The 17,415-nt window shown below is 41.1% G+C and overlaps 1 protein-coding gene across 1 annotated transcript in view; it reads left to right on the top strand.

The window, feature by feature from the left end:
• XRN1 (5'-3' exoribonuclease 1) overlaps positions 1 to 16,981 on the top strand; it is a 147,646-nt gene extending 130,665 nt beyond the window's left edge. The window contains exons 43-44 of the mRNA XM_030934851.1: positions 15,582 to 15,892; positions 16,922 to 16,981. Coding sequence (XP_030790711.1) covers positions 15,582 to 15,602 — 21 coding nt within the window. The 3' untranslated portion in view covers positions 15,603 to 15,892; positions 16,922 to 16,981. The remainder of the gene's footprint in view (positions 1 to 15,581; positions 15,893 to 16,921) is intronic.
• The last annotated feature ends 434 nt before the right edge of the window (positions 16,982 to 17,415 follow it).

Raw genomic sequence — 17,415 nt, 5'->3', positions numbered from 1 at the left:
TTTGGACTATGCTATATCTTTCTAGCTCAAGGAAATAGATAAACTGTAGGGTCTTTTTTACTCACTTTTTATGTATCAGTTTTTGTGTTAGTCATAACTGTTCATAGTGGTTGTCTAATTTTTACTTTATTATATGAGAACTGTGCAGATCTTCACTGAAGTTAGTTCTGTCACACTTCTTCCCATTATTTAGAGCAAGGTTTTTTAAAGCAACCGTACAATTTCTCAGCCTTATGAGCTTGCTGTATTTCTTAGTATCATATTGCTTCCAAATTTTGTTTTTACTGTAAAAGACAATTTATTGTAGAGAAGTGGCTGTGAAAGTCGTTCTCTATCTTTAAAAATCAATTGCAGAGTTCATTTGTCATTTTCTAGACATAAATTGTAGTATTCAAACTGGCAGTGCTCATTATGTACATTTTGTAAGCTCTGTCAGTGAAACCATCAGTTTTGCAGGAGCTTCCTTTCCTGGTCAAGATAAAGCTTAAAATTCCAGAAATTAATATCGTTTGGACTGACTTTATTCATATTTCCATCGAACTTCTCCATTACAGTAAGAGATAGTGTTGAACCAGCATCAGGTCTCCAGAAACATGGCAGAGCAGACAGGCCGTTAAGTTTCACAAACATCATAGATCATTTTCTTAGAGAAGAAAAACATGTCTAAAATAGTTTTAGTAGTCCAAAATGTCAACTATCTGTAGCTGCTTTTGTGTGTGTGTCAGTGAACAAATAATGCCTTGCTCAATCAATGCATTCAGCCATCTCAAGTGCAATTTGTGAAGGAGACTATGGTTTCCAAAAGATACATTTTTTTACAAAGTTAAAGCTGTAAAAAGTGTTTTTTTTTTCCTCCAGCTGTACACCAACTGCGCTTGGTTATTTCAGCAGTTGGTATACTATTAAATTGTCCAGGCCAAATAAGTTTCTGTAGCTGTTTTAGTAATCTGGAGCCAAATTCTCATGCTGTTTCTCATTAAATAATAAGAATGAGAATTTGGTCCACAGTTGGCTTTAAGTTCTCTCTTCCTTTCTTTCCCTTACAGTTAAGGGTTTGGTGGGGGATGGGGAGATTGTTTTTGTTTTCTGGATTTTTTTTTCTTTTGGCCTCAAGTATCATACTTTCTTTTGCCTGTATCCAACTGCTTCTTTGAGTATTTTCATCTATTTTAATATGAGTAATAGATGGTGTGCTGTGTCGTCAAAGTGTTCAACATTTTGTTCATTTAAATAGTGTAATTCATACATATATAGATCATATATAGATACATACCTTAATTGATTTCTCACATAACTTTTATAAGTAACTGGAATTTTTCATTAGATCTTATACAGAGAAGTATTTTATTAAAAATTCAAAAGGGAAGACTTTTATGTGCTCATTTTGTAATTTTTGTTTTTAAATATCTTTACATTGTCTGCCAATTAAAGTGTTTTAAACTTGCATTGGAATGGACTCCGAATGTATTTTTGTGGTGTTACATTATCTGTAGATTTCTAGCATGAAGTTAGCCTCACGATGCGGTGCAAAGGATTTTAAAATACGAGAGTCACTGAAAGAGTTTAAACATCTGTTCGCGTTAAATGCTCTATGGATTTTAATTAAAGACTTGAGAATGATTTTATAAGCTGTTTGTTCTTTTATTACTATGCTGATATCAAAAGTAGAAACATTAGTCTTTTGATTTGTTTTTGAGACAGAGTCTTGCTCTGTCGCCCAGGCTGGAGATCTCAGCTCCCTGCAGCCTCCACCTCCCAGGTTCAAGCTATTCTCGTGCCTCAGCCTCCTGAGTACCTGGGACTACAGGCACATGCCACCATGCCTGGGGTTATTGGGGAACAGGTGGTGTTTAGTTACATGAATAAGTTATTTAGTGGTGATTTGTGAGATTCTGGTTCACCCATCACCTGAGCAGTATACACTGCACCATATTTGTCGTCTTTTATACCTTGCCCCCTTCCCACACTTTCCCTCTGACCCCAAAAGTGCATTGTGTCATTCTTATGCGTTTGCATCCTCATAGCTTAGCTCCCACTTATGAGTGAGAACATACAATGTCTGGTTTTTCATTCCTGAGTTACTTCACTTAGAATAATGGTCTTCATTATTATCCAGGTCACTGCAAATGCCATTAATTCATTCCTTTTTATAGCTGAGTAGTATTCCACCATATATACATATATACACACACACCACAGTTTATCTACTCATTGATTGATGGGCATTCGGGTTGCTTCCACTTTGGTTTTTTGTTTGTTTTTTGAGATGGCGTTTTTGCTCTTATCACCCAGGCTGGAGTACAATGGCGCGATCTCACCTGACTGCAACCTCCTCCTTCCATGCGTTCAAGCAATTCTCCTGTGTCAGCTTCCCCGGTAGCTGGGATTACAGGCACATGCCACCACGCCTGGCTAATTTTTGTATTTTTAGTAGAGACGGGGTTTCACAATGTTGGCCAGGCTGGTCTTGAACTCCTGACCTCAGGTGATCCACCTGCCTCAGCCTCCCAAAGTGCTAGGATTACAGGCGTGAGCTACCACACCTGGCCCGGTTCCACATTTTTGCAGTTGCGAATTGTGATGCTATAATCGTGTGCAAGTATCTTTTTCATGTAATGACTTCCTTTCCTCTGGGTAGATACCCAATAGTGGAATTGCTGGATCAAATAGTAGTTCTACTTTTAGTTCTTTAAGGAATCTCCACAGTTTTCCATAGTGGCTGTAGTAGTTTACATTCCCACCAGCAGTGTAGAAGTATTTCCTATTCACCACATCCATGCCAACGTATATTTTTTTATCTTTATTTTTTTATTTTATTTTATTTTTTTAACAGGGCCATTCTGCAGGAGTAAGGTGGTATCGCATTGTGGTTTTAAGTTATATTTCCCTGATTGTTAGTGATGTTGAGTATTTTTTCATATCTTCGTTGGCCATTTGTATATCTTCTTTTTAGAATTTTCTTTTTTTTTTTTTTTTTTTTTTTGAGGCGGAGTCTCGCTCTGTCGCCTAGACTGGAGTGCAGTGGCCGGATCTCAGCTCACTGCAAGCTCTGCCTCCCAGGTTCACGCCATTCTCCTGCCTCAGCCTCCCGAGTAGCTGGGACTACAGGCACCCGCCACCTCGCCCAGCTAGTTTTTTGTATTTTTAGTAGAGACGGGGTTTCACCGTGTTAGCCAGGATGGTCTCGATCTCCTGACCTCGTGATCCGCCCGTCTCGGCCTCCCAAAGTGCTGGGATTACAGGCTTGAGCCACCGCGCCCGGCCTAGAATTTTCTATTCATGTCCTTAGCCCACTTTTTGATGGGATTGTTTGTTTTTTTCTTGCTGATTGTTTTGAGTTTGTTGTAGATTCTGGATATTAGTCCTTTGTCAGTTGTATAGATTGTGAAGATTTTCTCCCACTCTTTGGGTTGCCTGTTTACTCTGCTGACTTCCTTTTGCTGTGCAAAAGCTCTTTCGTTTAATTATGTCCCAGCTATTTATCTTTGTTTTTATTGCATTTTCTTTTGGGTTCTTGGTCATTAAATCCTTGCCTAAGCCAATGTCCAGAAGGTTTTTCCAATGTTATCTTCTAGAATTTTTATAGTTTCATGTCTTCGATTTAAATTCTTGATCCATCTTCAGTTGATTTTTGCATAAGGTGAGAGACGAGAATTCAGTTTCATTCTCCTACATGTGGCTTGCCAATTATCCCACCACTATTTGTTGAATACGGTGTCCTGTCACCACTTTATGTTTTATGTTTTTGTTTGCTTTATATAAGATCACTTGCAAGTATTTAGGTTTATTTCTGAGTTATCTGTTCTGTTCCATTGTTCTACGTGCCTATTTTTATACCAAGTACCATGCTGTTTTGGTGACTATGGACTTATACCATAGTTTGAAATCAGGCAACGTGATGCCTCCAGATTTGTTCTTTTTGCTTCATCTTGCTTTGGCTCTGTGGGTCTTTTTTGGTTCCATGTGAATTTTAGGATTTTTTTTTTTTTTTTTTTTTTTTTTAGTTCTATGAAGAGCAATGGTGGTATTTTGATGGGGATCGCGCTGAATTTGTAAATTGCTTTTGGCAGTATGGTCATTTTCACAATAATGCTTCTACCCATCCATGAACATAGGATGTGTTTCCATTTGTTTATGTCATCTATGATTTCTTTCAGCGGTGTTTTGTAGTTTTCCTTGTAGAGGTCTTTCAACTCCTTGGTTAGGTATACTCCTAAGTATTTTATTTATTTATTTATTTTTGCAGCTATTGTAAAAGGGATTGAGTTCTTCATTTGATTTGCAGCTTGGTCGCTGTTGTTGTATAGAAGAGCTACTGATTTGTGTGCATTAATTTCGTATCTGGATGCTGAATTCTTTTATCAGTTCTGGAAGCTTTCTAGAGGAGTCTTTGTGATGTTTTGTTTTGTTTTGTTTTTTAAGTTAAACCAAAAATAGATTTACTTGGAAAGCTTTGGGATGGCTCACAGTTTTGTTGGGGAAGGGGGAGAACTAACCTCAGAGAAAGGGCAGGCACCCAGCGAGGCAGGGAAGTATGTTACAGAACCAAGGGACAGTCAGGCTCATACACTACTTCTAGTACTGCTTCTCCTCACCTGACCTCTGCCAATGGACCCTGACATTGGGAATCATTTCTGAAATGCCTCTTTCCATGAGGAGTATTCGGCTGGCTGTCAGGGGGCTTGAGGAGGGAGCTCTTTGAGCTTCTGGCCTTCTCCCCTCCCTCCCTGAACTCTCTCCAGCTACTGTAACCTATGCTGATATTGTTTTCTAACTGACCAAGCTCTTTGGCTTCTCCAAATGACCCAGCCAGCCCTGGGCTTTCTGAACTCACTATGTCTCCAAATAACTTCTTTTTCCCCTCCGCGTTATGTCCTTTAGGGACACAACTAAAGGGGCCAACACAGACATCTCCCTCACTGGTCTTGATCATTTTGTGCCTGGCCCCAGCCTAATTTAAAGCCCTGTAAACTAATACATGTCATGAACTCAGGGTAAAGGTGAAACCCCCTGCCATCTGCTGAGGGGGGCACCTGCTGGAGGAATGGTACAGTCCACACCCATGATTGCCCCAGGAGAATCAGCCAGAGGCGAGCCAGTCTGCTCAAAGCCCTGGAGGCTGAGAGGTCTGGTGGCAGCCTGTCAAGGAGCTAGCCGTGCAGGGGGCTGGCCAGGCTGGATGTGGGAACCACAGTGGAGACTTATTGGTGCAGATCCCTCTCACAGCTATGCTACAAGCCCTCTTATCAGATGCAAAGGGGATCTTCTGTTCTCCATAAGGGCAATGTCCTACCAAGGTGGGGGTAAAACTGACCTTGGGACATTAGAGACATTACATGGCTTGCTGAAGGTTATATAGATGATAATGAGCAGGGATGGAACTCCCCAGTCCTCAGTCAGCAACCAAGCACTCTAGAAAAGACCACAATGTACCAACTCCCCCAAATAGCTTTCAGGAGCCCCAGCTCCCCCACCAGCCTCCTGCCTTAGGCCCTAACTACTTCATTAGAACCACAGTGTGTCCAAGTTTGAAGAGACCTCAGAGGTGAGTAGCCTAGCCCTCACGCATACATATACACACACACACACAAGTACACAAAGTACAGCTGGAAAATTGAGGCTTGGGAAGGGAAAGGAGAATGCCAAAGATCGGCAAGTGAGTTGATGGGTCTAGAAGCCAGATACCTGGGTTCCTCTGGCAGCCATGGTTCTGTGTACAAGCCTGGCTACATTCTTGTCCTTACCTTTTTTTTTTTTTTTTTCACTATACTTTAAGTTTTAGGGTACATGTGCACAACGTGCAGGTTTGTCATATATGTATACACGTGCCATGTTGGTGTGCTGAACCCATTTACTCGTCATTTACATTAGATATATCTCCTAATGCTATCCGTCCCCACTCCCCCCATCCCACAACAGGTCCTGGTGTGTGATGTTCCCCTTCCTGTGTCCAAGTGTTCTCATTGTTCAATTCCAACCTATGAGTGAAACATGCAGTGTTTGATTTTCTGTCCTTGCAATAGTTTGCTGAGAATGATGGTTTCCAGCTTCATCCATGTCCAAACAAAGGACATGAACTCATCCTTTTTTATAGCTGCATAGTATTCCATGGTGTATATGTGCCACATTTTCTTAATCCAGTCTATCATTGATGGGCATTTGGGTTGGTTCCAAGTCTTTGCTATTGTGAATAGTGCCACAATAAACATACGTGTGCATGTGTCTTTATAGCAGCATGATTTATAATCCTTTGGATATATACCCAGTAATGGGATGGCTGGATCAAATGGTATTTCTAGTTCTAGATCCTTGAGGAATCGCCACACCGTCATCCACAATGGTTGAACAAGTCTACAGTCCCACAAACAGTGTAAAAGTGTTCCTATTTCTCCACATTCTCTCCAGCACCTGTTGTTTCCTGACTTTTTAATGTCGCCATTCTAACTGGTGTGAGATGGTATCTCATTGTGGCTTTGATTTGCATTTCTCTGACAGCCAGTGATGATGAACATTTTTTCATGTGTCTGTTGGCTGCATAAATGTCTTCTTTTAGAAGTGTCTGTTCATATCCTTTGCCTACTTTTTGATGGGGTTGTTTGATTTTTTCTTGTGAATTTATTTGAGTTCTTTGTAGATTCTGGATATTAGCCCTTGGTCAGATGGGTAGATTGCAAAAATTTTCTCCCATTCTGTAGGTTGCCTGTTCACTCTGATGGTAGTTTCTTTGCTCTGCAGAAGCTCTTTAGTTTAATTAGATCCCATTTGTCAGTTTTGGCTTTTGTTGCCATTGCTTTTGTTGCCATTGCTTTTGGTGTTTTAGACATGAAGTCCTTCCCCATGCCTATGTCCTGAATGCTATTGCCTAGGTTTTCTTCTAGGGTTTTTATGGTTTTAGGTCCAACATTTAATTATTTAATCCATCTTGAATTAATTTTTGTATTAGGTGCAAGGAAGGGATCCAGTTTCTGCTTTCTACATATGGCTAGCCAGTTTTCCCAGCACTGTTTATTAAATAGGGAATCCTTTCCCCATCTCTTGTTTTTGTCAGGTTTGTCAAAGATCAGATGGTTGTAGATGTGTGGTATTATTTCTGAGGGCTCTGTTCTGTTCCATTGGTCTATATCTCTGTTTTGGTACCAGTACCATGCTGTTATGGTTACTGTAGCCTTGTAGTATAGTTTGAAGTCAGGTAGCGTGATGCTTCCAGCTTTGTTCTTTTGGCTTCGGGTTTTCTTGGCAATGTGGGCTATTTGTTGGTCCCATATGAACTTTAAAGTAGTTTTTTTCCAATTCTGTGAAGAAAGTCATTGGTAGCTTAATAGGGATGGCATTGAATCTATAAATTACCTTGGGTAGTATGGCCATTTTCACAATACTGATTCTTCCTATCCATGAGCATGGAGTGTTCTTCCATTTGTTTATGTCCTCTTTTATTTCACTGAACAGTGGTTTGTAGTTCTCCTTGAAGAGGTCCTTCACATCCCTTGTAAGTTGGATTCCTAGGTATTTTATTCTCTTTGAAGCTATTGTGAATGGGAGTTCACTCATGATTTGGCTCTCTGTTCATCTATTATTGGGATATAGGAATGCTTGTAATTTTTGCACATTGATTTTGTATGCTGAGACTTTGCTGAAGTTGCTTATCAGCTTAAGGAGGTTTTGGGCTGAGACAATGGGGTTTTCTAAATATACAATCATGTCATCTGCAAACAGGGACAATTTGACTTCCTCTTTTCCTAACTGAATACCCTTTATTTCTTTCTCTTGCCTGATTGCCCTAGCCAGAACTTCCAACACTATGTTGAATAGGAGCGGTAAGAGAGGGCCTCCCTGTCTTGTGCCAGTTTTCAAAGGGAATGCTTCCCAGTTTTTGCCCATTCAGTATGATATTGGCTGTGGGTTTGTCATAAATAGCCCTTATTATTTTGAGATACGTTCCATCAATACCAAATTTATTGAGAGTTTTTAGCATGAAGGGCTGTTGAATTTTGTCAAAGGCCTTTTCTGCATCTATTGAGATAATCATGTGGTTTTTGTCTTAGGTTCTGTTTATATGCTGGATTACATTTATTGATTTGCATATGTTGAACCAGCCTTGCATCCCAGGGATGAAGCCCACTTGATCATGGTGGATAAGCTTTTTGATGTGCTGCTGGATTCAGTTTGCCAGTATTTTATTGAGGATTTTTGCATCGACGTTCATCAGGGATATTGGTCTAAAATTCTCTTTTTTTGTTGTATCTCTGTCAGGCTTTGGTATCAGGATGATGTTGGCCTGGTAAAATGAGTTAGGGAGGATTCCCTCTTTTTCTATTGATTGGAATAGTTTCAGAAGGAATGGTAACAACTCCTCCTTGTACCTCTGGTAGAATTCGGCTGTGAATCCGTCTGGTCCTGGACTTTTTTTGGTTGATAGGCTATTAATTATTGCCTCAATTTCAGAGCCTGCTCTTGGTCTATTCAGGGATTCAACTTCTTCGTGGTTTAGTCTTGGGAGAGTGTAAGTGTCCAGGAAATTATCCTTTTCTTCTAGGTTTTCTAGTTTATTTGCATGGAGGTGTTTATAGTATTCTCTGATGGTAGTTTGTATTTCTGTGGGGTCGGTGGTGATATCCCCTTTATCATTTTTTATTGCGTCTACTTGATTCTTCTCTCTTTTCTTCTTTATTAGTCATGCTAGTGGTCTATCAATTTTGTTGATCTTTTCAAAAAACCAGCTCCTGGATTCACTGATTTTTTGGAGGGTTTTTTGTGTCTCTATCTCCTTCAATTCTGCTCTGATCTTAGTTATTTCTTGCCTTCTGCTAGCTTTTGAATATGTTTGCTCTTGCTTCTCTAGTTCTTTTAACTGTGATGTTAGGGTGTCAATTTTAGATCTTTCCTGCTTTCTCTTGTGGGCATTTAGTGCTATAAATTTCCCTCTACACACTGCTTTAAATGTGTCCCAGTGATTCCGGTATGTTGTATCTTTGTTCTCATTGGTTTCAAAGAACATCTTTATTTCTGCCTTCATTTTGTTATGTGCCCAGTAGTCATTCAGGAGCAGGTTGTTCAGTTTCCATGTAGTTGAGCGGTTTTGATTGAGTTTCTTAGTCCTGAGTTGCAAATTGGATAAAGAATCAAGACCCATCCGTCTGCTGTATTCAGGAGACCCATCTCACATGCAGAGACCCACATAGGCTCAAAATAAAGGGATGGAGGAAGATCTACCAAGCAAATGGAAAACTAAAAAAACAAGGGTTGCAATCCTAGCCTCTGATAAAACAGACTCTAAACCAACAAAGATCAAAAGAGACAAAGAAGGCCATTACATAATGGTAAAGGGATCAATTCAACAAGAAGAGCTAACTATCCTAAATATATATGTACCCAATACAGGAGCACCCAGATTCATAAAGCAATTCCTTAGAGACTTACAAAGAGACTTAGACTCCCATACAATAATAATGGGAGACTTTAACACCTCACTGTCAACATTAGATGGATCAATGAGACAGAACGTTAACAAGGATATCCAGGAATTGAACTTAACTCTGCACCAAGCGGACCTAATAGACATCTACAGAACCCTCCACCCCAAATCAACAGAATATACATTTTTCTCAGCACCACATCACACTTATTCCAAAATTGACCACGTAGTTGGAAGTAAAGCACTCCTCAGCAAATGTAGGAGAACAGAAATTATAACAAACTGTCTCTCAGACCACAGTGCAATCAAACTAGAACTCAGGACTAAGATTAGCATTTTAAGACAACTTTTATTTCAATGCTTAATTTATGAGACAACCATATAATTCCCTTTTGGATTTAGTTAATGTTTACACATGGGATTTTTGCAAGATTAATTTTTACAATCTCTATAACTTGCTTAAACCTTCAGCTTTCTTATCTAACTTAAGACAATCTTTTATGACTAGGAAAAATGTACATTTCCATGCCTTCTTGTAATTTTTTCCTAGAAAATACATTCTACCGTTTTTTTCTTTTGTTTTGTTTTGTTTAAACGGAGTCTCACTCCGTCACCCAGGCTGGAGTGCAGTGGCACAATCTCGGCTCATGCAAGCTCTGCCTCCTGGGTTCATGCCATTCTCCTGCCTCAACCTCCCGAGTAGCTGGGACTACAGGCACCCACCACCATGCCCAGCTAATTTTTTCTATTTTTTAGTAGAGACAGGGTTTCACCATGTTAGCCAGGATGGTCTCGATCTCCTGACCTCGTGATCCACCCACCTCGGCCTCCCAAAGTGCTGGGATTACAGGCATGAGCCACTCCGCCTGGTCCATTCTACTGTTTTTACACACCTTGCATATAAATTTATTTTTAATAGTTTAAATTACATGTTATTGAAGTGGCTATGTTGTCTGGGGTAAATGCCTAGGGTTCATCATCTCACACTAGGAAAATTTAAGACAGACACACACGAGGAGTTTAGGACTGGAGGTTTCATAAGCAGAAGAAAGAGAAAGGAAAACAACTCTTCTAGTGACAGAGAGGGGACTTCTGAGAGGAAAAAAAAAAAACTGGTCAGCAGTGAATGTGCTGGATTTTATAGTCAGGCTTGAGAAGGCAGTGTCTGATTTACATAGGGCTCACAGATTGGTTCAATCAGGTCAGGTGTGACGTTTACATAGCTCTCAGGGAAGGCTCTCACCCCACCCTAATCTTATTATGCAAATGAACTCTCCCCTGGGCCAGCGCCATCTTGTCTGCTCCTTACTGTACAGGTGGCTGACAGATAAGGAAAGATGGAGCTACCATTTTGAATATGTCTAGTCCCAGCTAGTTCTTTCCTGCCAGCGTTCAGTCATGCAAGCTCCCAGTTTGCTTGTCTATGTCTGAGGCTCAACTTTACAGGCTGCTCTTTGTTAGAAAATTATTTGGGCTGCTTTTCATTAAAAGGAAAACCTTACCAAGCATTTCCATACCCTCACTATCTGCCTAAGTAATTTCTTCTTAACTCCTGTATCATTATGGTGGTAACTTTTGGTAATTTTTAACTTTAATGTGAAACCTGGTAGGTTGTTTTGACTATGTATTAGGCACAGATAAAGTCTGACTTTTTCCAGCATACTTAGGGGTATGGTTAATTTTGTATGTCCCCAGGCCTTACCAAGTTGTAAAGCAGGTAGTTTACAACCTTGGAATATTTAGCAAACCTAGTATCTGACTTACATCATTTAGACCACCTATTTCCATGTTTATGAACCTCTTATTTTACCAATAATTCTTAAGACTATTTTTATTTCTTAAAGATTAAAGTCATATGAACTAAAAAGCATTACAGCTTTTTATTTTTCCTTTAAAAATACTTGATTTAAGCGCTCATTTTTCTTTAAGCCAATTGATTAGAGCTCCTTTTATAGACATTACACACAACACATATATACACAGACAGAAGATTCAGCACTTGTAAGATTTTGCATTTGCCAATTTATTAATTGGATTACTGGCTTCAGGGTAGACCCCTTGGAGGAACAGGAAAGAATGTATTTTTAGGGCCTAATAAGCAGGCACAGCTGAAGGCAAAGACAGATCCCCAAAATTAAGGGTGCCATTTTATACTGGATCTTGGATCCCCAAAAAGAGAGAGATACTACAGGAGGAGACAGAGCAGTGCTTCTACCATGCATATCATTGCAAGGCAACCCAAAGCCAATTGGCTTGTTTTGTAATTAGCCCATTCTCCATGGAGTCTCATCTCTTAATGGGGAGTAGGGATGTTTCCATATCTTCCAGGTGGACAAGAGCATGCTTCTCTGATTCAAATATGCAAAGAGTTGAGTATCCCTCCGTGAACACTATTAGTCATCCCTTAAATTATATTTCCTACCTAGTTATTACACACCAAACCTCTCTCATACTATGAGGTAACTTTTGATACCCCCCAAACTTAAAACCATCAGACAACACAATGCAAAACAGAACAGAGCCTTTGATTTTGAGAGGGATCTATCTGCTTTTACTTCCTAGGATTACATGAGGAAAACAGGGTTTGGTTTTGTTTGTTTGTTTGTTTTCCCATAATGGGATCTATGGTGCCTCCTCTGTTTTTCCCAAGGAGTCCCAGGCTACCAGAAGTTATCTTAGGGCCTCTCATGTGTGCATTAAGAGTGGAAAGACAAAAAAAATGGAGAAAAATATTTCAGTTGACTGAGAAGAAAAGAACATTTTCCAGAAAAATAAGATCCAAGAAGAGAAAAACATGAATGCTTTTTAAATATACCTATTAATTACTTGGCTATCCATTTTTAATTAAGCTGAGTGCTTTTTAAGAAAATCCTTTTAAATCTTTTGTTACTCAACTTTAGCCATGTGAAGCAGTTAAGATTTTTAGCTTTTGAACTTTACAAACCGTAACCCCACAGGTGAAACCAACAAGCCTTAATTAGGTTATAACTTAACCTCGAGTGTATGAGGTATTTTCAAAGGGGTGGTAAGCAGCTTTTGAAACCATCATTGCAAAATTGTGACTGAGACAGTGAAAGAGATCCAACCCCAGTAACTCCATCTTGCTTCAGCCTGCAAGCTGTCCTCACCCATCCCTGGGCATGGGCTGAGCCAACTTTGGGAGGACCCTGGTTTGCAGTTTATAGTTTAAAACAAAGATGATAACATCCCCTTCCTAAGGTATACGTCCCTCTTGCCTAGGGACCAGAGCAAGAAACTAGCCACAAGATTAGAAACCATGGCCTAGGAGTCACACAGCTGGAGGTTACGAGATTTTTGACTCTCCCTAAGCTGCTCTCAAGATCAGTGCTTAAGATATTTTGTAAACCCTGGCCTTGATGGATTATCTGGCACCACCCAGACTGATAAACTGGCTTATCTGATTTCATGGCCCCCACCCAGGAACTTACTTATCACAAGAAGACAGCCACCATTGGAAAACGGCGGAGACTAAAACAAAGTATTGCCACGTGGTTATAGGTCTGGTTTCCAAGGACATGAGACAAGATGGAGGCCTGTAGCCAAGTTTGTTACTGACGATTTTGTTGGGCTGGCTTGAATAGCAGTCTTAAGGGGTCCTGCCCTGGTACCCTTTCTTTTGACAAAACCATGCAGGAAGACACACAAAGCACAATAGATGGCTACAACTTACAACCAACCGCACAAATCCTTTTTCATTAATTAAAACTTTATAAAGAATATCAACAATCATCCTTATTTCCACTTTTACCAGTTTGTTCAGGGAAAGAGAAGCCAAAAGCTCAACTAGTAAAAAAAAAAAAAAAAAAAAAAAGAAATACACAGACACCTTTTACCCTTTTGTCAGCATGTCAGGCTTCTGGGTTCCCTTACCCCTAGCTCAACTCTAAGCCAAGCATTTTAAGGTTTGGGGAAATTAGCTCTTCCCAGGTTGGAAGAACATTATAAAAGAAGAGATAGAAGCCATTTTAAACCATGAAAGAGGTAAAATTACCACAGAAAAATCTGGGAGTTCCAATTAGGATTATCAAGAGGTACTGCCTCTCTTCCTATTGGGAATGGAGTTTCCCCTTTTTCTTCATATTCCCTATTTTCTCCTTTCCCTTTTGGCCTGCTGTAGGAGACATATTGCTCATCTCTGAAATGCTCTTCTGCCTGCAGAGTTGCCTGTTTTTCAGTTACGGTTAGGGTTTGGTTTAGGAGCAGCATAACATCACTTTATGAGAGGTTAAACACCTGAGTTAAATTTTGGAAAGCTTCTACATAACTATCAGGGTTGTCAGAAAATCAGCCTACATCTCCCTTTAGGTAAACTAAGGTCCTGTAATGATAAGGGAACTTTAGGGGGCCCCAAGTTAGAGGGATCCTCAGATGGTTCCCCCAGAAGTTACATCTCCAATTTTGGGGAAACATTCTCTATCGGCCTGCCTGATATGACTGCTACAAGAACTGGGTTGACTGCAGTACTTGCAAAGGTCTAGTAAGAAGGCTATGTCCGGCCGGGCGGGGTGGCTCAAGCGTGTAATCCCAGCACTTTGGGAGCCCGAGGCGGGCGGGTCACGAGGTCAGGAGATCAAGACCATCCTGGCTAACACGGTGAAACCCCATCTCTACTAAAAATACAAAAAAACTAGCCGGGCGTGGTGGCGGGTGCCTGTAGCCCCAACTACTCAGGAGGCTGAGGCAGGAGAATGGCGTGAACTCGGGAGGCGGAGCTTGCAGTGAGCCGAGATCGCGCCACTGCACTCCAGCCTGGGCAACAGAGCGAGACTCTGTCTCAAAAAAAAAAAAAAAAAAAGAAGGCTATGCCCTTGTGCAAAAGAAAATGAGCCGCTTTTTCTTCAAAGTTGCAGGGTTAAAGGGGTCCCTGTGCTTCAGGCAAGCTGAAGATGGTTTGTTACCCATTTAGAAAGAGAAGCAAAGGGCATCCCTTTTGTCTCCTTCCTTTTGGTGTGACCAAAGGTGGAGGAAAAGACAATGGAGGCGTCCCCTCTGCTGTTTTCCCTCTTGGTTCCTAGGTCCTGGCACCTTGTTGAACATGCCACCCATGGTGGTAAGTGTGACCACCCCCAGCCACGGAACCAGAGGAACTAAGCGATTGAGATTAGTCATGCTTACCCATGTGACTCTAGTCCTCTGCCTGTGATTTCCCTTTGACTTCCTACACTTGTGTGATCTGTGTGCCTCCCTGAAAAATAGATCTTGGGAAGGACTATGTAATAGTTGCCTTTGGAGCTGGGCGCAGTGGCTCACACCTGTAATCCTAGCAACTTGGGAGACCGAGTCAGGTGAGTTACCTGAGGTCAGGAGTTCGAGACCAACCTGGCCAACATGGCAAAACCCCATCTCTATTAAAAATACAAAAATTAGCCAGTCTTGGTGGCAGGCACCTATAATCCCAGCTACTCAGGAGGTTGAGGGGGGAGAATCACTTGAACCCAGGGGATGGAGTTTGCAGTGAGCCAAGATTGGGCCACTTCACTCCAGCCTGGGTGAAAGAGCAAAAACTCCATCTCAAAAAAAAAAAAAAATTGTTGCCTTTGGGCAAGTCTCCTTTAATAGGGGGAGGGTAGTAGATTGAACTCCATATTTTACTATTATGGCCCATGCTAAAGTGTTTCCCCTAGAGAATGGTTCTCGTTAACTTCTGGACTTAAAATCCCTTTACTAATTAAGTATTGTTTTAATTGGAGACATAATAGGTGCCTTAAAGGAACTTATGGACCTAATGGTGATTTTCCTGCTGATGGGACAGTATTGGAACTAAAATTTGGTTCTGGACGACATTTTACTCCTAATTGTTGAACGCAGTTTTCCCATCCACAGAAGCAGTACAAAGCTCGGTTTCTAGTAGAGAGGTGCAAAATGGGAGAAGAATTGGGAAGCCACAGTGTTATGTCAAAGGACCGACAATGCCTCACGGAGATGATTTTTATTTCACTAGGTGGCGCTATTGATCTTAAAAATGCCGTGTGCTCTCCAGACCAAGGGCAGAGAGTGAGTGACTTGGAGATGCCATGTGTTCTCCAGACCAAGGGCAGAGAGTGAAATGCTCACTGTGGGACAAGACCCTCTGTTCCTAGGAAATCACAATGGCATTCCCCTGAGCTATATTCCAGTTACTACAGCATTTCCTGATCTTTCCTAACAGGATTACTTCTCTGAACTGTAAAAATTCCTGCACATTGCATACAGAGAAAATAGGAGACACGGTGACCATGGATAGAAAAGGAGGAAATTTTTGTGACAGGATAGCTGGAGATCCTTTTTGCCAGCACTCAGATGGGTGACCAAAGGCTGAGTTCAACCCAGAAGCCCTTGGATAACAACAGGATGTGCCCCCGCCAGAAATCCTCAGTTGCTCCAGGACCTCTCCCAGCCCCGCACAATGGCTGGGTCCTCTGTGAAAGGAAACTGGTTTGAAGCATTTTTAAATGGAGGCTGAGAGCCTTGAAATTAAAGGTAAGATGTGAGGTTTGTTCCATACTTACCGCTCTGATGTTTATACTTTCCATTTTAGTTCTGATCCGGCGTGAGCCCCCAAGTGAAGTGGCATTGTTGTCTGGGGTAAATACCCAGGGTTCATTGATTGTCTCATGCCAAGAAAATTAAGGACACAAACACATGTGGGTGGGTTAAGGAGCAGAAAGTTTAATAGGCAGAAGAAAGGAGAGAGAAGAACAGTTCCTTGCGAGAGAGAGGTGTCCGTAAAAGGGAAAAGTGGCGGACCATAGCAGATTTTATAGGCAGGCTTGGTAAGGCCCACTGATGGGTTCAATCAGGTTTGACATTTACATAGCCCACAGGGAAGGCTGGTTGCCCCACCCTAATCTTATTATGCAAATTGACCTTCCACTTGGCCAGCGCCACCTTGTCTGCTCCTTACTGTACACATGACTGACAAAGAGAAGGGAAGATGGAGCCACCATTTTGAACTTGCCTAGTCCCACACAGTATTTTTCTATTGGCACAACTGCTGGCATTCACCTGTGCAAGCTTCCAGCTTGCTTGTCCATGTCTGTAGCTCAATTTTACAGGCTGTTCTTTGTTAGAAAAGGAAATGATTTTGGGGCTGCTTTTTATTAAAAGGAAAACCTTAACAAGGACTCCTGTACCCTCAATATCTGCCTAAGTAATTTCTTCTTAACTCTTAGTGCTAAAAATCTTAGCTGATAATAGCCACTGACAGCAACAGGCACTGTTAAGGGCTTTTTTCTTTTTTCCAATGTTTTATTATGAAAATTTTCTAATAGATAAATAAGTTTAAAATATTATCAGGTGAACATCCATGTACCCATGACCTAGAGTCTACCACTTACATTTTACTGTACTTGCTTTATTATATATCCATCTACAGAAATATTTTAATCTTGGAAGAGCTCCTGGGAGCACCGCATTGAGTCATCCGCTCCACTTAGAATGTCAAAGAATGACTTATGCCTCCTTGCAAGAGTGGGGAGAAGTAGTAAAACTATGTGCTTTTCTGACTAGGTGCAGTGGCTCACTTGAGGGCAGGAGTCTGAGACCAGCCTGGCCAACATGGTGAAACCTTGTCTCCACTAAAAACACAAAAATTAGCTGGGCATGGTGGCACACCAGTGTAATCCCAGATACTCTGGAGGCTGAGGCATGAAAATCGCTTCAGCCCAGGAGGCGGAGATTTCGGTGAGCTGAGATCACACCACTGCACTCCATCCTGGGCAACAGAATGAGACTCTATCTCCAAAAATAAAAATTTAATTTAAAAATAAACCATTCACTTTTCCAAAAGAAGGCACCAGGAGAGCTTCGTCAAGAATCCAGGTTAACATCAAGGAAGAAGACTTCAAGGATGACTTCCCAAAATGGATCAATGTCTTTTCCTATCCAACTCAAACCTCTGGTGCAACAGCCCTGAACCAACTATTTGCAGCACCAGAATGGCAAGAACTGTCATTTATGACAATAAGTCTATCTTTATTTCACTTGAGATGAGGGAATTTGTG

Source organism: Rhinopithecus roxellana, chromosome 1, assembly GCF_007565055.1.
Source record: "Rhinopithecus roxellana isolate Shanxi Qingling chromosome 1, ASM756505v1, whole genome shotgun sequence".
Classification (NCBI taxonomy): domain Eukaryota; kingdom Metazoa; phylum Chordata; class Mammalia; order Primates; family Cercopithecidae; genus Rhinopithecus; species Rhinopithecus roxellana.
Note: the sequence above shows the minus strand (reverse complement) of the source record. Positions and strands in the feature narration are given on the sequence as shown.